The following is an 18,835-nucleotide window of genomic DNA, read 5'->3' as shown; positions in this document are numbered from 1 at the left end:
TGGGGGCGGTACAGGTGAAGGGAAGCAGAGGTTGCTCAGGTTGCCCAGAAGAGTTGGCGGAGATGGCCGTCTCCCTGATGGGGTTTCTAGGAGGGCTGGCGCTCCAGCTCCCCGAGGCGCCCTAGGTCAGGAGCACTCCAGGCCAGTGTTCATGGTGGGCACCATTGGGGCATGTCACTGGGCGGCCCAGGTTCTGGCAGCTTCCTGGCATCCCTTGGCTCTCAGTTGTGGGAACTGCCCCCATCATCCCCTGTCCGCAGCCTGTCTAAGGGGTGCAGCACCCTGCGCTGGGCCAGCTGGAGCAGCACATTCCAGAGGCCCGGGCTGCATGGGTCCAGGTGGCCTCCGCTCAGCCCACGTTCTCCCTCCGAGTGCTTTTGCTGAAACGGGAGCCTGTGTGGGAGGTCTCGGGCGACTGGGAGAATTCGACCCTCTTTCTGGGCTCTCTCATCCTTTCCTCAGAGCTTTGCTCCCTGTCCCATCAAAGCCAAGCCCTGCCTCCCAGTGGCCACCCTTCTGGGCCCTGGTTTGCCCTAAGCTCCTGCCAAACCTGGGGCCCTCTCCCATCCCTCGGCCCCTACCAGCCTCCCCTGCCTTTGTGCTGCTCCCCCGGGCCCTGGGCTGGCCCAGCAGCGCCTTGGTCATGCCATGCGTGCTCCTGGGGTGAGGGGGCAGGCTCTTCTGGGTCTGCTCCAGTCCCCCCGCCAGGACCTAGGTTTTGAGTGACGATGAAGAGAGGCCCATTTGGGGGGTCAGGGCACTGCGGGTCTGGAGCTGGGGGCACGCGAAGGAGGCTCCAAATTGAGCACAGAAGAAAAAAGGAGTTCCCGTTGTGGCGCCGCGGAAACGAATCCGAGGAGGAACCCTGAGGTTGCAGGTTTGATCCCCGGCCTCGCTCAGTGGGTTAAGGACCCGGCGTTGCCGTGAGCTGTGGTGTGAGTCGCAGACACAGCTCGGATCCCGTGTTGCTGTGGCTGTGTGTAGGCTGGCAGCTGAAGCTCCAATGAGACCCCTAGCCTGGGAACCTCCCTATGCCACAGGTGCGGCCCTCAAAAGCAAAAACAAGAACAAATTGAGCACAGACCTCGTGGGGAGGGTCACCTGAGGTTTGGGGTGTCATCCCTCAAATTCACCAAGATTTACCAAGCTCCTGTGGCACGTCTGCTCCCGCACGCACGGCAGTGGGGGCTGAGCAGGGCCTTCTGGTCTCTCTGTCTTGGGGGCAGCAGACTTCCGATGGCTGATGACACTGGTTGCCTGGGTGGGGCCAGGAGCTGTGAGGAGAAGCAGCCCCTGTCTGGTCTTCTGCAGGGTCCCTTGGAGCAGCAGCTGGGGCAGGAGGCAGGAGAAGCCTGGTGTTGAGCGGCCAGCTCAGGCCAGACATATGTCCATTCCAGACCAGGTCACCGTCCAGGGACCGCTTCCAGGCACCTGTGGGTACTGGCCTATCCTCCGGGGGAGAGGGAGGGGGTGGGGGAGGCCCGGGAGCTGGAGGCCCCAGGCTGACTGAGGCTGAGGCTGACTCCTCACACTGGCACCAGAGGGCGCCTGGAGCAAGGCCATCCCGGCCCTAGTGACCTGCTAGAAATGGACCTGCCGTCTCGTCAAGGGCAGCTGTGGCAGCTGGGGTGCCCTCTCCCTTCTACTGGACCCTCTTTTGTCTCCTCTGTGCCCAGGGCCAGGTCCCGTGTAACCCCTTCTATTTTTTTTTTTTTTTTTTTTTTGCTTTTTAGGGCCGCACCTGAGGCATATGGAGGTTCTCAGGCTAGGGGTCAAATTGGAGGTGCAGCTGCCAGCCTACACCACAGCCACAGCCACGTGGGATCCGAGCCATGTCTCCAAACTTCGCCACATCTCTCAGCAACACTGGATCCCCGGCCCAGGGAACGAGGTCAGGGATCGAACCTGCATCCTCATGGATACTAATTGGATTTGTTTCTGCTGCACCACAATGGGAACGCCTAAATTTTTTTTTTTTAATGTCTTTTTAGGACCACACCCGTGGCATATGGAGGTTCCCAGGCTAGGGGTCCAATCAGAGCTGTAGCCGCCAGCCTACACCACAGCCACAGCCACGCAGGATCGGAGCTGCATCTGCAACCTACACCGAAGCTCATGGCAATGCCGGATCCTCAACCCGTTGAGTGAGGCCAGGGATGGAACCTGCAACCTCATGGTTCCTAGTCGGATTCGTTAACTACTGAGCCACAACGGGAACTCTGTGGAACGCCCTAAACTTTTTAATTGGGTAAAATATGCATAAAACTTAGCATCTTACCCATCGCTAAGTCTGCGGGAGTCTTATGCACGTTCGCGCTGCTGTATAGTTGTCACCACCATCTCCCCGGAACATTTTCATCTGAAACCCTGTCCCCTGTCCCCATCAAGCACTAACTCCCTGTTCCCTGGCTACGGGCAACCTTCCATCTACTTTCTCTCTGTGAATTTGGCTCTTTTAGGTATTTCATATGAGTACGGTCTTATCACACTTGTCCTTTTATGAGGTTGTCAAATTCCCAGAAGTCACCTCAGAGGATACTCGAGGAAGATGGAAAGCCGCTTTGTCACACCGGCGGGTCCCCGGGGAATCGCTTCCCAATCACGGATCCCGAGCAGAAAGGGGGAGATGCATTTACAGGGCTTGCTTCCATGTCTAATGTGCTACATGAACCTATAGTTACATGCAGGGTCCAGGGAGATGTACAGCGGCACAGAAGGCCTTGTATTGTGACTTTAAGGATTAACCTCGAGTACAATCTAGCTATTGTTGGATTTCTTTAGAACAGTCGGGCCCGGAGTTTCTCAAGTCCTACTGACTTTGTTTTTCTCAGAGCCCTCGTATGAATCACCTTTAGTTCACTGAGATGGACGGAGGCAGCAAAATGGCTTCGCTCTTGTCAAGCCCCCGTTCCCTTCTCCACACGCCGCCAATGACTGGCTTATGTCTCTGAACCTAATGACCTCTAGGTTGTTTTGCTTTTCTTTGACCACAGTGAGCAGTGGCTTGATGTGGGATCTCAGTTTCCAGACCAAGGATTGAACTCAAGCCACAGCGGTGAAAGCACCAATATCTAAACACTAGACTGCCAGGGACTGCCCCAGAATTTCCTTTTTTTTTTTTTTTTCTTTTTCTTGGTCTTTTTAGGGCTGCACCTGCAGCATATGGAGATTTCCAGGCTAGGGGTCCAGTTGGAGCTGTTGCTGCCAGCCACAGCCACAGCCATGCCAGGTCCGAGCCTCGTCTGTGACCTACACCACAGCTCACGGCCATGCCAGATCCTTAACCCACTGAGTGAGGCCAGGGATCGAACCCGCAACCTCATGGTTCCTAGTCGGATTTGTTTCTGATGCGCCATGACAGGAACTCCCAGAATTTCCTTTTTAAGGCGGAATCATATTCCACGGTGTGGACGGACCCTGTTTTGCTTATCCATCATCTGTCAGCGGATACTTGGGTTGTGTCCACCTTTTGGCCCTCACGGTAGGTGGTTCTCACCCCACCTTGCCCAGGGCAAGAAGCCAGCCGCGGGCTGCAGCTATCTTGCCCTTCTTTGGCCTGGAAGGGCCCTGGGGTGAGGGGTGGGGTGGGGTGGGTTCGCTCACTCTGGCAGCAGCTCCACTGTCCATCTTTGCCCTTGGTGCCATCTGCCTACGTCTTCTGCTGGCCCAGAGCAGCAGAAGAGCTGGGGTCAGGGGACAGTGGGGTAAAGATTTCCCACAAACAGATGGCATAGTCTATGTTGGCCAAAGCTCTCAGGGACCCCAGGAGTTCCAGGTATACCCCTGGGGTCCTGGGTTTGTGCCTAAGGCCTCTGTAGTCCAACCCCAGGGTTTCACCAGGCTGATGGGGGCCCGGCCACTCGGTCCACACCTCAGGGCCTTTGCCAAGGCTGTTTGTTCCTCCCCTGTGCCAGGCATTCTTGCTGTCCCCCCCGCCACCGACCCCCCACTCCCTCCCTGTTGATACTGGAGGCTTCCTCTATGACCGTTGGCTCCATTTCAGCTTGCCCTGCCCTGCTGGGGGCCTGATTCTGGGGCTGGGCTCTCACCCCTGTCCTTGCTCCTGCTCTTCTGTGGGGCCGGCTCGCCCAGCGCCTGGAGCCTGGCTCCCCACCCCACCCAGGAGCAACTGCGGGGCTTGTGGGGAGCCCCCAGGGCAGCTTGGGGATGGGAGCCCAGGTTTCACTCTGGGAGAGAGCCACTCACATAACCCTCCTCCCAGTCCCAGGGGTACCATCTCCACCCGGGCCTAGGAAGGCCCTGCAAGGTGAGACTGGGGCAGGGCAGGTGGGACGCCGGAGGCAACACGGACTACTTCGGACCGCAGAGCCCCCTCCCCAGAGCCTCCGGGGCCTCAGGCTGGTCCTCTCACCCTCAAGAGCGCCGCTGCGATTGGCGGAAAGTTCTGGAGCCGCGCTGGGATTGGCCGCCTGGCCCGCTCCGCGCCCCCCGCCCCCGGCTGCTTCCAGGCGCCCGGCGGGGTGCTCGGCCGGCCGGCGGGCCGGCGGGCGCGGGAGGTGGGGGCTGCGCGGGGCCTGCGGGTGGGTCCCTGCGGGTGGGTCCCCGCGCGCCATGGCGCCCCCTGCGCTACTCTGCGCGCTCTACGGCGGCGTCGTGGCCGTGGCCGTGGGCGCCGGCTACTCGGAGGAGCGCTGCAGCTGGAGGGGCAGGTACAGTCCCACTGGAAGCCCGCGCGGGCTGATCCCCTGGGGCTGTGCGGGCCCCTGGGGAGGAGGCTGCGGGCTCTGTCGCCTGCCCCTTGGGATGGGGGCGACCCGATTCGGCACCGAAACCTTGACCCTTCCCTTCTCGAGTCCTGGAACACTGGGCTTCAGGTCCCCCCGCTTTGTGGACTCATGCTGGTGGCTGGGGGAGAGGGCTGGCCGGGTCGGGATGCGGGCCGCCTGTCTCACTGCCGCCCATCCCGTCCGCAGCGGCCTGACCCAGGAGCCCGGCAGCGTGGGGCAGCTCGCCCGGCTGGGGCGCTTCGCCTCACCCTGGGCGGCTCCGACCCTGGCGCGCGGCCCGGCATCGCCTGCCTGCTGCCGGCGCGGCCCTTCGAAGGCGCCCAAGTCTTCGCGGAGCGGGTGGGAGGCGCGCTGGAGCTGCGGCTGGCGGAGGGCTCGGGCCCGGCCGGGAGCAGGTGCGTGCGCTGGGGTCCCCGCGAGCTCCGGGTCCTCTTCCTGCAGGCCACCCCGCAACCCGACATTAGCCGCGGCGTGGCCTCCTTCCGCTTCCAGCTGCGGGAGGACGGGCGTCCAGAGCTGCCTCCCCAGGCCCACAGTCGTGGCACAGATGGTGAGTGCAGGTCTGGGTGGGGACGCGTGGGAGTCCTGGAGTCGCATCCTGGCCCCGCTGGGTGGGAACCTGCCTGTCCTCCCCCTTCTCAGAGGGGTAAAGTGAAGAGCCTGTCAAAGGCATATGGTTAGATGGTGGCCGGCTGGCAGGCGGGCGCGAGTGGCAGTCCTTCCAAACCTTTCCGTTTAGAGTGGGCAGGGGCAGAGTCCCGGAAGGGGAGGCCAGGCAGGACCACCAGGGCCCGGGGTCCCTGAGGGGTGGGGGAGGAGACGACGGCCAGAGCTGTCCAGGGCTCCCTGGCCCAGTGGTGACCTCCCTTCCCTCCCCCAGCCCAGTACAGCAGAGGCCCACTGTGAGCCCCGTCACCTTGGAGACCCGGCCTGCCTTCCCACAGGGCCCCAGGCCCAGCTCTTTGCTCTCCTGGAGCTTGGAGCCTGACCCTACAGGGGATGGGGGGGCTCTCCGCTCAGCCCCCTGACCCCAGAGCCCACATAGCCTCCAGCCACGCAGGCTGGACTGATGTCTTTGGCCCCAAGAGGCAGCTTTGGGTGACTAGACGTTACCACCGGACGCCACCTGTGAGATGAGTGTGCGGGCTGCACCCAGACACTTGGACTCCGGGTCAGTGGGTCCCTGCACCTGCCTGCCGCGCACAGCCCCCAGGCCCACGTCTACCTGTGTGTGTCGTGCAGTGTCACCCTAAGTACAGGGTGTTCTCATGGTGGGCACACATGCTCCCTGAGACCCCACGTTGCCATCAGGCCATGTGGGGGCTCTGCTAGCTTGTTCTCTTCCTCCTGGGTCCTGCCGGGGCCCTTGGGGAGTCTAGGAGAGGACAGGGCCTCCACTCCCAACCTCCCTGCCTGTAGGTGCCTGCAGACCCTGCAGTGACCCCGAGCTCCTCCTGCACCAGTGACTTTGGTGAGTATTCCTGCTGTGGGGAAGCCTGGGGCCTGCCTCTTCCTGAACGCTGCTGGCCAACCTGTGTCCCCACAGCGATCCATGGAACCATCCACAGGGTGGCCCACAACGCAGAGCTGCAGGAGTCCGTTATCACTGTGGTCGCTGCCCGTGTCCTCCACCAGGCGCTGCCGCTGTTCCGAGTGGGGGGCCCTGGGGGCCGGGCGCAGGCCTCCCTTCGCACCCCGCTGCGCTGCGGCGTCTGTCCTGGTCCTGGCACCTTCCTCTTCATGGGCTGGAGCCGCTTTGGGGAGGCCTGGCTGGGCTGCACACCCCGCTTCCAGGAATTCCTCCGTGCCTACGCAGCTGCCCACGCGGCTGCCCAGTCTGGCCGCCTCCAACCCTTCCAGGTGGTGCTGGACTGAAGGGCCTGGAAGCAGGGCACTGGGGAGGGGCCGGTAGGAGGGTGGGGCGTGGTACCAGCCGCTTCCGAGGTAGTAGCCGTGGCCAATGACAGCACTGACTGCTTAGCCAGCACACGGCCCAGCCCGCCTCACTGCACTTGACTCTCCGCAGTCCTGGGCCTGCTCCTGCCTTGCAGAGCCGGAGGCTGAGGTTCAGGGGCGGTGGTGTCACGTCTAATACCCCTCAGCCTACACCCTGGTGAGGGGCTGCTTCTGGGCGGGGGGACATACAGGGACCCCTCCTCACGTGAACCCTGTGGCTCTTCTGCCCCTGCTCCCAATGCCAGTGGTGGAAAAGGGGCGTGACCTCCCGCTGAGGTGGGTGTGGGCCCTTGCGGGGGCAGGCAGGCAGCACCACGCCCAACCTGAGAGGAAGGGGCCTCTGACTTTCCTGTGCCACCTGCCTCACCCCCCTCACCCCTAGGAGAAGAATGGGCCCCTCTGCCCCCAGGCCCCTGCCATGTGCCCAGCATCCCGACATCTGTGGGGGTCTCTCCTGCGGGGTCCTGTTTGTTTCCTGCTTCCCGGGGGCAGGGGACACAGTGGGGCCTCCAAGGACCGCCCCCACCTTCCTCCTTCCCCCTCAGCCTCAGACACACATAGGGCCAGCGAGTTCTGGTCAAGGCTGCCAGCCCCGAGGCTAAAAGGATCCAGGATGGCTGTGGATGCCAGACTACCAAACCCAGCACGAACAGACTCTGCTGACCTGGCCCCACAGCTCCTGGGAAAGGGCCATGGCGCAAGTCTGGGGGGACGCTAGAGCTGAGTCCCAGAAATAGCTGAAATAGCTTCTCATCTCCACTTGGCAGCCCTCGCTGGGGAAGGAGCATCTTTCAGGTGGGATCTGAGACTAAGAGAGGAACAAGTCTGGGCAGGACCCTCCTCCAGTGGGGGCGTTTCCATGGGATGGGCTGTCTGCAGATGCATTTGCGTGGGGGACCCCTCCTCTCACCTGGACCGGCCACCTGCAGTGGGGGGCTGGTGAGTGTTGTGGGCGGGAGCAGTCACCCTGCATGGCAGGCTCCCCTGGGTGCCTCCCACCTGCTGTGTTCCTTGTTCTCACCTCTGCAAGCTCGAGCTCGCAACCCTGGATTGCTCAGGGCTCAGGCACGAGACCTCTCTTCTCCGTGGCCATTCTGACATCCCCTCATCAGAGCTGGGCCAGCCTCCTGGCTCTAAGTACTGCCAAGGTGCCAACGGCCACACAGACTTCTCTCCTGGACTGCAGACCCTTATACCCCTGCTCCCCAGGGCGCCTTAATAAAGACCAGAGGAGAAGGTGAGAGTTCTCTCCTGTCCCCCATCTCCAGAGGTTTGCACTTTCTAGGCAGGCCCCGGGGCCTCCCCTCCAGAGCTGACAAGCACCTCATTCTTGACTCCTGTCCTGCTTCTCTGGCCAGCTCCCCACAACTTCTTGTGTGGACAGAGGCCCACGGCCACACCCAGCGGTCACCGTGGACTGCCCCTGGGACCACCTGTCCATGAAAATATGGGGCAGCTGGCCTCTCGTCACCTGCCCTTTAAGGAGCAGAAAGAGCAGAGGTGGGTGTGGCCAACAGGACCAGGAGCTTCACGACAGCGACAGCCCCGAAAGCCCCCGGGGGAAGGATGTAGGCTGGGGCTATGGGAGCAGGTGCCTGTGGGGTACGTGCTCGTGCCCACTGCCCAGAGGCAAGGGGCAGAGTATGGATGTGAAGGTGAGGGCCTTGTGGGTGTGCCCACTGGGGAGTCTGGGTTATTCAGTCAGCCAGCATTTACTGAGTTTCTTGGGGTACCGTGTGCTGCTCTAGGCGCCAGGAGTAATTTGAGGAACAGAAGAGATAAGAATGGGATGCTGTAAGCACTCCCCCGGCCGTAGTAGAGCCCAGTGTCAGCCAGGAAGGAGGCCAAAGGTTCTGAGATGGGGCAGGGGGCAGCCCTCCTCCTCTCTGGGGCACTGGGTTTTCCTGCCTTTAATGGCTGGAGGCAGCTGGGGCCAAGTGCCGGCAGGCATGTGCAGCAGCCCGCTCTTGGGGGTGGGAGCACTAATCTGCGGGCCCACATTGTCTGAAGTGGCCTCTGTCCCCTCTGGCACTCCTGAAGATGCCTGAGGAGCCAGGCAAGGGCCTCTGTGCAATCAAGTCTCTGCCAGTCAAGGCTGTTTGGCCTCAGGATGGAGGAGGTCCTGCCTCTGTCCCCCCACTTGCCTCCCCCATTCCCAGGCTTTGCCAGGTCACCTCCAGGAACTCCATCTTGTGATGTCTTTATCTAGAAAGTGGTCTCTCCAGCTCGTGGGGCTTTTCCTCCCATCCCCATGGCTGGGCCAGCTGCCAGAGGGCCCCTCACATCCGGCTCCTCTCCCATCTCAGAGAGTCAACATCTGTCTTCTCGGTTCTGCTAAATACCTCCTGCTCGACTCCCACCGCCCCCGCAGACCCCAGCGCAGCTTGCGTTTCCTGCTAAACGCCCTTAGCCGTGGGAGGGTCCTGGTGGCCTCCCCGGCAACTGTTCCTGGGCTTGGCTGGCTGGCTGGCTATCACCCCGGAGAGTCCTTCATCCCCTGGCTGACCGCCGCCGGTGGGCTCCAGCCTCATCGCACGTGCGTCCACTGCCAAGCAGCGGGATCCGCAGCCCCGCTTCCCTCGGGCGTCTCCCCGCGGTGGGATGTGCGACCCAGGGGTCCACGGCGCCCAGGACAGGCCCGCAGCAACCGTCTGCGCAGTGGGCCAACGCGGCTCAGTGCCGCGGACTACGGGCAGCCCGCCTTGCCGTCCGAACCCGCGAGGGCCGACCCTGACCCCAGGGATCCGCGGCCCGGAACCTGCAAGACCGGGTCTCGACCTGAGCGGAGCAGAACGCGAACGGACCGCGGCGCAGGCTCCGCAGGCCGCTTCCGGCGTCTGGCCACGAAGCCGCCCCGCCTCTTCCGGCGTCGGAGCCCTGGCCGATGGGCGCCGGGTTGCGAGAAGGGGCGCGGTACTGGTCGGGGGCCGCAGGGAGGGCGGGCCCTTCCAGCTCTGGGCCTGAGGGTCTCGGACCTGAGTGGAGGAGGGCCCTTTGGGCGGGTCTACCCCGAGCCGCCCTCGCGCAGCTATGGAGGAGGACCACCCGGCCGAGGCGCTGACCGAGCTGCGCGAGCGGCAGCCGAGTGCGTTGGAGCTGCTACAGGTGGCTGCGGGCTCGGGCCTGGCCGCCTACGCGGTTTGGGCGCTGCTACTGCAGCCGGGTTTCCGCCGTGTGCCGCTGCGGCTGCAGGTGCGGGGCCGAGGGGCGTGGGGGGTCAGGACTAGCCGCTGGCCAGGCGGGGCCTAGATTGTGGCGCTGAGCCCTGGCGTCGGGGGCGGGTGCTGCTGCTCAAGGGCCGGCCAGGCTGTGGGTTACCTGCTTCAGGTGGGGGCCGACCGCCCGCTCTAAGCAAAAGGAAGCCCAGGAGGCAGGGCCCCCACCCCCTCCTTCACAGCTCCGCTCGTTTCCTTGCCCAGGTGCCCTATGTCGGCGCGAGTGCCAGGCAGGTGGAGCATGTATTGTCGTTGCTGCGAGGCCGTTCTGGAAAGATGGTGGACCTGGGCTCTGGCGATGGCAGGATTGTAAGGACCGTATGCGTTGGGGGGAGGGGCGCGTCTTTGCTGAGTCCGCCCCAGTGAGCGCCCCTCACCACATCTTGGTTCTGACCCTCGCTCTCTGCCCATAGGTGCTGGCTGCCCACAAGTGTGGTCTCTGCCCAGCTCTGGGCTATGAGTTGAACCCGTGGCTGGTGAGGCTGGCGTGGCTGCATGCCTGGAGAGCAGGCTGTGCGAGTAGTGTCTCCTACCGCCGTGAAAACCTCTGGAAGGTAACCCAGGGAGTCCTGGACCCCCCACATCTCACCCCTGATTGCCATGCTCCCAGTTCTGGCTTGGCCACCCTGCCGACAGCGCCAAGTGCCTCTGCCACCTGGGCAGGCTGGAGGGAGTTGGGACTTGGAAGCTGCAGTGACCCTTTGCGCACTAGAGCTCTTTCCCTGCTGGGGTTCCATTCCCTGCTGCGGTGACTTCCTCTTCCTGCAGGTGAGCCTGAGGGACTGCTACAACGTGTCTGTGTTCCTGGCTCCTAGCGTGGTAGGTCTGGGGTTTGCCAGCCCCCGTGGGTGACCAGGTCATTCCTTGTGTAGGTGCTGGGTGTGGAGGAGCTGAGTAGGGGCCCCTGTGTTCCACCCTGCCCACCCCACCCCTTCCCGCTCTCTCCCACAGCTCCCACTGCTGGAGGACAAGCTGCAGGCAGAGTTGCCTGTGGGAGCCCGAGTCGTGTCCGGGCGCTTCCCCCTCCCCACCTGGCAACCTGTGGCGGTGGTGGGTGAGGGTCTGGACCGCGTCTGGGCCTATGACGTCCACAGGGGCGGGCCAGCCGGGCCGGCCGTCCCAGGACCCAGTTCCGCCTCCGTACCTGGAGCCCCCAGTTCTCAGGCTGACTGACCGGACACAATAAAGACGCAGTGGGCTCCACCCGGATTCTTGTTGGGGGAGGGCCAGGCGGATGGTCTTGCAAAGAGAAGCTGCAAGGAGGCTCCGTGCTGGCTGTGGAGAGTTCTGCTCCAAGTTTGTCTGATGACCAGCTAGCGGCTGTGAGTCCTTGGTCGCTGGGGCTTGGCTGGAGGTGTGGCCCCCTCTTTCCCAGGGTCTCCTGGCCCTACCAGCTTCCTCAGCCTCAGGATCTCCTGTGTGTACCTGCTCACAGAAGCCAGGCTTAGTCACCTGCTTGGCTGTGGACAAGCCCTACTGCCTGGGACCGAAGTTCACGTGTCATACTCAGCCCACCTTCCCTAGAGCCCACCTGCCCAGGTGCTGGTCCACATACTCCTGTAGGTCAGAAAGTTGCTCCTCAGCCATCGTGGCCCGGACTAGCAGCTGTGCCCGCTCCCGCTCCAGCTCTGCCTGGCACAGGGAAACAGAAGCCCTGAGTCGGGCACCATGTGAGGAGGGGTCTCCGGCCAGGGCTTGTCTACTACCTGGGTGCTATGGAAGAAGTCCTGTAGCTTCTGGTGGATCTGGGCCCAGGATGCAGTTTCTAAACCCCTGTGGGGGGAGGGGAGAGGTGGGCATGAGAGCTGGTATCAACCCAGGCGCTGGCTTGTGATCCTGTTCCAAGTCAGGGCACCGAGGTCCTTGCCATGCCTGTTGGGAGGGAGTTTGGCGCAGCAAACTGCCTTTCTACTGCAGACTGCCTGGGCCTTGGCGCCATCTATGTGTGGGGGGCCCACGGGCCACTCAAGGGCAGCCAAGCCGCAAGGCCAGCCTAATCGGGCCTCAGTGTCTGAGAGGATACTTATGGGGGGACTTCCCCCATGTTGGGGGTTTGTCTCCCCAAACCCTGGGAGGTGGGCTTGTGCCAGCTTCTACCCAGTGCACAGTTGGGGCCATGAAGGCCTAGAGGAAAAGGATGTGACAGTCACCAGGTGGCCTGCTCCTGCCTTGTCCTGGGGCCAGGCTGTCTACCAGCCATCCCCCCACGGGTCTGGACCTCGGGGTCTCAGCTGAAATGTCCTTTTCTCGGGGTCTCTCCCTGCCCCTCCCCTGCCAGGCTGGCCCCTCTCACTCCAGGCATTTGGCTTTCCTGCGGTTGTCAGTGTCTCCTAAGCAGACTGAGCCTGGAGAACACAGGGGCCATCTCATTCACTGTGGCTACACCCCACCCAGCAGTTAATTTACATGACAAATGAATGGGTTCCTCCAGCACCCAGGTCAGGGTACTCACCGTGGCTCCAGCCTGCCCCCCTGGGTGGCTTCCCTGGGTCCCTTCTGTGGGAATGAGAGCAGTGTCGCCAGTCTGCTGGGCTGTACAGGCTTTGTGGTAGGGAGTCTTGGTTGCTGAACGAGGAGGTTGCTCAGAGGCCCTGGGGTTGGGGCTTTGCTGAGCCTGGGATGGGTCCTGGGGTGAGGTACGGGGCTGCAGGGAGGGGTCACCTGCGCCCGGAGCGTCCAGAGCTGCATTTCTGGCCTAGCCTCGACCTTCTCAGAGCGGCTGGAGTTGCTGACTGTGTGCAGGGGCAGTGGCTCCAGGCTTGAGCTGGCTGCCTTGGGGGTCCCAGATGCCCCATCGGGGTCCGCCATCACCTGCTGCACACTGTGTCCCCCACCAGGTCACATGGGGCCATCCCACCCAGATGCCCATCTCAGGGAGGGGCCCACCTGTGCGCAGCCAGCAGCTCCTCATGCCTCTGGCTCAGATCTGCCAGGCGCTTGCGGTAGGTGCGAGCAGCCCGGGCCAGCTGTTGCTCACGACTGTGGTGTGCCACCCGAATGTCCTCCAGAGTGGTCTCCAGGAATGTCCGAAGGGCTGTGACTGCCGGCGTTGGGCCTGCACCATCTGCACACTCCTGGCAGGGACAGGATGGGCGGGGCTGGGAAGGTAGGACTTGGTTGGGTCCCTGTCTCCCTCCAGTTTTGTGCTGGGCAGCCATTCCTCTCCCACGAGACAGAGTCTCCCTGCAGTGCCGTAGCACACCCAGACCAGGCTTGGGCTCCTCAGGACCCGGAGGTCTCCCCCCTCCACAGGGCCAGCCCGCCCGGTGCTCACAGACACGGCGGCTCGCGCGAGGTGCTGCAGTCGGATGGCATACTCCTCATTTAGCTTCTTGAGCTGCAGTTGCAGCTGGGCGTTCTCTGCCTCAGCCTGGTGGAGTTGGCCCTGGCAGGCAGACAGCACCTGGGGGTGGAGGTGACCCTGAACCTGGGTTCTGCACGGTGGACCTTTGCTGAGCCAGATCCCAAAGGAGGTTGGGGTGGGCCTCACCACGGCACATGCAGCCAGTTGCTGCCCAGCTGTCCTGGCCTCCTCCCGGGCTCCCTGCAGCTGCCGGCCCAGGGCTGCCCTGCAGACGTGGGTGTGAAGGACCCAGGTTGACGCCCCCTGTCCCTTGAGAACAGCTCCTGGGCCTTGCTGGGCCCTCCCCGTCCAAGGTGGGGCCACACTCACACGCGAGTCTCCAGCGCCTGCTGCCGAGCCCTGTGCTGTTCCAGCACCCGCTCTGCTCCCTGCAGTGTGGGGTACACAAGGGCTGGCTGGCTGAGACCCTGAGCTTTGGGGCCCCGGTGCTGCCCCACCCCACTCTGGACTGAGAAACTTCAGCAGATGCCCAGGCTTGGTGGTGGCACACTCACGCTGTCCCCCAGCTTCTGCTGTTCATTCTCAGGGGTCAGGAAGTCCTTGGGCTGTGCCTGCACAGGAGAGCTGGTCTCAGCCCCACTCTGCCTTTGCTTGGCTCCTATTTAGCTTCCACCCAGCCAGGCCCTTTGTGCACTCATGAATAACCTGGAGTCTGCACTGGTCAGAGTGTCCCTGCCCCCAGGTCTTGTGCCCAAGCTCCTGTCCCAGTGCCTGGTGGTGTCCCAGGTCAGCTTTTACTGGGGCTGCCTGCTCTCCATGCAGCTCGAGCTCCAGCACTCGGCTCTCTAGCCGCAGGACCTGTAGGGTGGTCAGGAGCCTGGTCACCCGGGGCATGTCATCACCCATCTGGGCATCTACAGGGACGCACAGCACATACAAGACACGCGGGGACTCCCACTGCATGAGTGTGCACACCCACATGGCCACACCTCCCGTCACACTGCTGGTCCTAGGTATGCACCCTGCCCCATGCCCTCGGGCTGGCACAGGTGGGCATGTGGCGGTGCCCACCTCACTCCTCAGCTCGAAGATTTCAGCCTCATGCTGCTCCTGCAGGTGATGGGTTCTGATCTGCAGGTTCACCAGCTCCTTGCAGACCTGTGGGTGACCAGGATGAGAGGGGGTGCCTATGGGTGCCCTCCTTCCTGCCAGCACCCCAGGGCCCCCACATCCACCTGCAGCCGTTGCTCCTCACTCAGCTCTGGATCTGAGGGAAGTCCGGTCTCAAGGTTGGTGGCCCAGGTTGGGGTACCCCCAGGGACTCCTGGCAGCCATTCCTCAGCCCTTGGCAGAACCTAGGGAGGCACCACCACCCATCCGGCCACTGCATCTCAGCTCTGGGCTGTGGCCTCCACTACCTTGAAGCCACTAGCCATCCCCCCCCCAACAGCCTGGCAGCGCTGTGGCAGGCCCTCCCATGGCCAGGCTCAGGTCCAGGCTGTGAGGACCTACACCCCTCCTGGCCTTAGGGGACAAGGGGAACCGCTGGCCCCAGAAGAAGCAGCGACCTCAGAGGACTCACATTCTTAATGGCTTGAGGTGGGGCCTCTGGCCTGGAGCCTGGGGCTGCCAGGTGTTCCATAAGCAAAGGGGACTCCCGCCTGCCTCAACCCAGTGCCACCTCGCCTACTGGCCTGTTTCTGCAACACAGTGGCTCCTGTTGCTAAGGTCTCTGTTGATCCCAGGAGACTCTCGGGGCCCCGCCCACAAGGGCAGGTAGGACAATTCAGTGGCTGGGGAGGTGGCCCAAACTCTCAGCTCCTTTCCTATTTGGCGACACACTCTTTCTGACTTCCTTTCCTGGGAAATGTACATGCCAACCTCTGCACTTATTCAGGGCGCAGGTGGAACCAGGAGTGCACAGAAGGGCCCAGCCTGGGGAGGTGAGGCACCGCTCCCCGCCACCCCAGCGTGACAGGAGTGGGCCCACGCGTCCCAAATCCGGGACCGGGAGCACTAGGAAGGCTTCGCGGAGGAAGCACCGCAGTGCCCGGCGCGGCGGGCGGGACGTGCGCGCTGACTCCCGCGCACGCGCGCTCCCTGCGCCGTGCTCCGGTTCCCTCTGTGCGCAGGTTCTGGGCCGGCCCCGCGGGCGGGCGACGCTGGGGCGCGGGCCCGTTGGCGGCAGCCAGGCTGAGTGGCGCGCCCCGTCCAGGCCCCGTGACCGGCGCCCAAGGCCTGTATCGGTCCGGCTGTCCTTCGGGCTGTGGGCGCGACCGGCGGGCGCGGCCCATGGCGAGTGAGTGGGCGGTGGGCAAAAAGGAGAGGCCCCGCAGCGCTGCGGCGGGAGAGGGCCGGCGGCCCTGAGGGGCGGGCTCTAGCGAGCGGGCTGGTCGGGGCCGCGCGGCGGCGGCGGCGGCGGGGGGCGGGGGCGCCTGGGGGGCGGGGCCTGGGAAGCAGGTGGGTCCTACCAGGGCCGCGGCCCGCCTGGGGGCGGAGCCGGGGGTCGGTGGGAGGGGCGCGCGGCGGGGGGCGGCGTTCTTCTGCTTCGTCTTGGAGCGTGGGCTTCCACCAGGGTCCTCCGGGAAAGTCGGCAGTGGGAGCGGAGCTTCTGTCCTGGTTTCTAGTGTGGTGTGTGTGGAGCTGACCCCGCCTGCGCACAGTCTTGCCAAGGGTCTGGAGAGGGTAGCCCCTCCCTGAGGAAGGGGCTCAGGAGGCGCCGGGTGGCGGAACTTTGCGACCATGAAGGTCAAAGTCATCCCAGTGCTTGAGGACAACTACATGTACCTGGTCATCGAGGAACACACGCGGGAGGCCTTGGCCGTGGACGTGGCTGTGCCCAAAAGGGTGAGGGGAGGCTTTGGGCGGCGGGAGCACCGCTAAGGGCCCAGGCATCTTAGGCTGCCACTGCCAGTTCATGCTCCCTTGACCACACTGCTGGGTGCAGACCCCTTCCTCTGTTTTCTGACCTCTGGTTATTTGTCGTTTCTTTTTTTTTTGCTGGCCGCGCCTGTGGCCTGTGGATGTTCCCAGGCCAGGGATCTAATCCCCGCCACAGCCTTGATCCGAGCCCCAGAAGTGACAACGCCGGATCCTCACCAGGGAACTCCTGTTTAACGGTTTTTGTTTTGTTTTGTTTTGTCTTTTGTCTTTTTAGGGCCTCACTCGCGGGCATATGGAGGTTCCCAAGCTAGGGATCTAATTGGAGCTGTTGCTGCCACAGCCACAGCCACACCACATCCGAGCCATGTCTGTGACCTACATCACAGCTCACGGCAACAGCAGATCCTTAACCCACAGAGCGAGGCCGGGGATCAAACCCGCAACCTCATGGTTCCTAATTGGATTTGTTTCTGCTGCGCCAGGACGGGAACTCCCTGTTTATAGAGTTTCTTGATTATCTTAGATCTTTTCTAAGAGGAGAGCTGTTTTTAGCCTCCCCTTTTTTTTTGTCTAATGCCCAACTTTTCTGTATGCTCGTTCCTGGGCACTGTCTGCCGGCTTTCCCCTACCCCCACCCCCATCCTGGCCTGCCCGGGGCGCTGGCACCCAGGCCTGGTGCCTGAATACAGGCAGCCACCTGGACGGTCTGGATCACCCTGACTCCGGTCCCTTTCAGCTGCTGGAGATCGTGGGCCGGGAGGGGGTGTCACTGACCACCGTGCTGACCACCCACCACCACTGGTGAGTGCCGCTGGGGACAGGCTGGGGCAGGAGGGTGTCACGCCTACCCCACCCTGACCCTCCCGATTCTGCCTCTACCCATCTGCAGGGACCACGCTCGTGGCAACGCAGAGCTGGCAAGGCTGCTGCCTGGGCTGGAGGTGCTGGGCGCGGATGAACGTATCTGTGCGCTGACCCGCAGGCTGGTGCATGGCGAGGAGCTGCAGGTGGGCACGCCCCCGGGAGCAGTGGGGAGAGCACCTGGGCCCAGCTGCCTCACAGCCCACCTGCTTCTCTGCCACAGTTTGGTGCCATCCACGTGCGCTGCCTCCTGACACCTGGCCACACCTCCGGCCACATGAGTTACTTTCTGTGGGAAGACAAGTGTCCAGACCCCCCCGCCGTGTTCTCAGGTACTCGCCGTCCGTGCCCACCCACCCCACCTCCCCCTGCCCTATCCGCCTTCTCTGACCCACCCAACTCCCCAGGGGATGCGCTGTCAGTGGCCGGCTGCGGCTCACGCCTGGAGAGCACAGCTCAGCTGATGTACCAGAGCTTGGTGGAGACCTTGGGAACACTGCCCGCTGAGACAGTGAGCAGCCCGACCCTTCCCCACTTGCGTGGCCTGGCGTCCCACACGACTGGTGGGCTCGGCACCTGTCTCGTGCCAGGATGTGGCATGACTGCTTGCCAGCTGCGAGTGGGGAGCCGCCCGGCCAGCGGGGTGAGCAGCTCGGCCTGCGCGCTCCACGTGCCTCTCTTCTCCAGAAGGTGTTCTGTGGGCACGAGCACACCGTGGGCAACCTCGAGTTTGCGCAAAAAGTGGAGCCTTGCAACGACCACGTGAAGGCCAAGCTGTTGTGGGCCAAGGTGCGGCCACTCCCCCCTTCTCTGGGGCAGGCTGGAGGGTGGGGCAGCCCCGGGACCAGGACGGCATCGCAAGGACCGTCCACCGCCACTGGCCTGAGTCACCAGAGCTGCCTCGGCCTTGGGTGTCCTGCCAGCCGGGGACTCCACTGGTGAGGGGACGGCTTGGTGGCCTCGGATGGGGAGCTGGGCAGCCTACAGGCCTGGCCCACGAGTGCCTGCCCTCAGGTCTAGGCTCAAGCCCCCCGGGCTGGGGGTGACCTGGAGCTGTCAGACAAGGCTGTGACAAGGTCCCGTGGTCATTCCAGAAGAGGGATGAGGACGACGTGCCCACAGTGCCATCCACCCTGGGCGAGGAACGTCTTTACAACCCTTTTCTGCGGGTGGCGTGAGTACCGGCCGGCGGCCTGGGCCCTCCCGCGGGCGGGCTGGGAAGCACACAGCGAGGCCTGGGCCAGCGCGCCTCGGGAGGACCTGTGCCCTCCCCAGGGGCTGCGCTGCAGAACAGGCTGGCATGGGGCCGGCTGTTGTCCTTTGGGCTCTCCTGGCAGGCATTTGGACACTGAGGGAGGTGTCGGGGGACTGGTTGTTATTTAAATGCTGCTCTTGAAGGGCCCTCTGGCTGTGGCGGCTCCGTCTCCACCACCAGGTCTAGCTTGCCCAGCAGTTCCCCGATAGCCCCACGGCATCCCGTCTCCCTGCAGAGAGGAGCCCGTGCGCAAGTTCACAGGGAAGGTGGCCCCAGCCGAAGTCCTACAAGTGCTGTGCAGGGAGCGACTGAGCTTCGAGCGGGCAGCGGAGCCGCTGCAGCCGCAGGCCCGGGCGCTGCTGGCGCTGCAGTGGGGCCTCCTGAGTGCAACGCGACAGAAGTGAGCTCTGCGTGGCCCCCGTGCCCCTCCTCCCTTGACCCACAGGAGGGTCACACCCTCCTCAGCCCCACCCGGCCTGGGTGAGTGGACACCCTCTGGGCCACAGTGAGCGCCGAGACCCGGGTGTTTGGGAAGCAGCCTAGTGGCTCCCGAGCTTTGAATAAAGCTTTGAAAAGCCTCTTTTCTGACGCGGGAAAACACTCTTGGAGAAAG

At 63.5% G+C, this 18,835-nt stretch overlaps 4 protein-coding genes across 11 annotated transcripts; 3 read left to right on the top strand and 1 right to left on the bottom strand.

Moving 5' to 3' along the window:
* METRN (meteorin, glial cell differentiation regulator) lies at positions 4,534-15,127 on the top strand. The gene is given in 10 exon segments (XM_021086896.1): positions 4,534-4,969; positions 4,972-5,298; positions 6,168-6,201; positions 6,203-6,219; positions 6,295-9,896; positions 10,124-10,228; positions 10,333-10,738; positions 10,871-11,241; positions 12,757-13,025; positions 14,046-15,127. Coding segments are annotated over 5 exon segments (1,104 nt in total). The 5' UTR covers positions 4,534-4,572; the 3' UTR covers positions 6,624-9,896; positions 10,124-10,228; positions 10,333-10,738; positions 10,871-11,241; positions 12,757-13,025; positions 14,046-15,127.
* FAM173A (family with sequence similarity 173 member A) lies at positions 9,540-11,122 on the top strand. The gene is made up of 5 exons (XM_003124705.3): positions 9,540-9,896; positions 10,124-10,228; positions 10,333-10,473; positions 10,688-10,738; positions 10,871-11,122. Exons 1-5 carry the CDS (start codon positions 9,735-9,737, stop codon positions 11,090-11,092), a joined length of 681 nt encoding a protein of 226 aa, XP_003124753.1. The 5' UTR covers positions 9,540-9,734; the 3' UTR covers positions 11,093-11,122.
* CCDC78 (coiled-coil domain containing 78) lies at positions 11,114-14,923 on the bottom strand. 6 transcript variants are annotated; one of them, XM_021086891.1, is made up of 13 exons: positions 14,806-14,923; positions 14,459-14,578; positions 14,295-14,381; positions 13,929-14,081; positions 13,778-13,834; positions 13,593-13,651; positions 13,410-13,488; positions 13,194-13,322; positions 12,806-12,993; positions 12,372-12,545; positions 11,626-11,692; positions 11,451-11,551; positions 11,114-11,344 (listed from the first exon to the last, which is right to left on the bottom strand). In XM_021086891.1, the coding sequence occupies exons 1-13, from the start codon at positions 14,863-14,865 to the stop codon at positions 11,233-11,235; spliced, it is 1,386 nt and encodes a 461-aa protein (XP_020942550.1). In that variant the 5' UTR covers positions 14,866-14,923; the 3' UTR covers positions 11,114-11,232. The 6 variants fall into 6 exon arrangements, 5 of the variants coding, with proteins under 5 accessions (XP_020942550.1, XP_020942554.1, XP_020942552.1 ...); XR_002342463.1 differs by having other exon boundaries at positions 11,219-11,344; positions 11,451-11,547; XM_021086895.1 differs by having other exon boundaries at positions 11,114-11,547.
* Positions 15,052-18,802, top strand: HAGHL (hydroxyacylglutathione hydrolase-like). 3 transcript variants are annotated; one of them, XM_013995766.2, is made up of 9 exons: positions 15,052-15,166; positions 15,851-16,070; positions 16,843-16,907; positions 16,996-17,113; positions 17,191-17,299; positions 17,375-17,478; positions 17,655-17,756; positions 18,062-18,141; positions 18,458-18,800. In XM_013995766.2, exons 2-9 carry the CDS (start codon positions 15,966-15,968, stop codon positions 18,624-18,626), a joined length of 852 nt encoding a protein of 283 aa, XP_013851220.1. In that variant the 5' UTR covers positions 15,052-15,166; positions 15,851-15,965; the 3' UTR covers positions 18,627-18,800. The 3 variants fall into 3 exon arrangements, with proteins under 3 accessions (XP_013851220.1, XP_013851221.1, XP_003124751.1); XM_013995767.2 differs by lacking the exon at positions 15,052-15,166 and adding an exon at positions 15,367-15,522 and having other exon boundaries at positions 18,458-18,802; XM_003124703.4 differs by lacking the exon at positions 15,052-15,166 and adding an exon at positions 15,441-15,522 and having other exon boundaries at positions 15,799-16,070.

This window comes from Sus scrofa, chromosome 3 (genome assembly GCF_000003025.6).
Source record: "Sus scrofa isolate TJ Tabasco breed Duroc chromosome 3, Sscrofa11.1, whole genome shotgun sequence".
NCBI classification, from domain to species: Eukaryota; Metazoa; Chordata; class Mammalia; order Artiodactyla; family Suidae; genus Sus; species Sus scrofa.
Note: the sequence above shows the minus strand (reverse complement) of the source record. Positions and strands in the feature narration are given on the sequence as shown.

Coding starts and splice junctions, on each gene's coding strand:
- FAM173A (XM_003124705.3), top strand. CDS start 9,735: ATGGAGGAGGACCACCCGGCCGAGGCGCTGACCGAGCTGCGCGAGCGG. Junction 10,229..10,332: donor GCTCTGGCGATGGCAGGATT/GTAAGGACCGTA, acceptor CTCTGCCCATAG/GTGCTGGCTGCCCACAAGTG. Junction 10,474..10,687: donor GCCGTGAAAACCTCTGGAAG/GTAACCCAGGGA, acceptor CTCTTCCTGCAG/GTGAGCCTGAGGGACTGCTA.
- CCDC78 (XM_021086891.1), bottom strand. CDS start 14,865: ATGGAACACCTGGCAGCCCCAGGCTCCAGGCCAGAGGCCCCACCTCAA. Junction 13,835..13,928: donor CTGACCAGTGCAGACTCCAG/GTTATTCATGAG, acceptor TCTCCTGTGCAG/GCACAGCCCAAGGACTTCCT. Junction 12,994..13,193: donor TCGCGCGAGCCGCCGTGTCT/GTGAGCACCGGG, acceptor TGTCCCTGCCAG/GAGTGTGCAGATGGTGCAGG.
- HAGHL (XM_013995767.2), top strand. CDS start 15,966: ATGAAGGTCAAAGTCATCCCAGTGCTTGAGGACAACTACATGTACCTG. Junction 17,300..17,374: donor CCCCCCCGCCGTGTTCTCAG/GTACTCGCCGTC, acceptor CCAACTCCCCAG/GGGATGCGCTGTCAGTGGCC. Junction 18,142..18,457: donor AACCCTTTTCTGCGGGTGGC/GTGAGTACCGGC, acceptor GTCTCCCTGCAG/AGAGGAGCCCGTGCGCAAGT.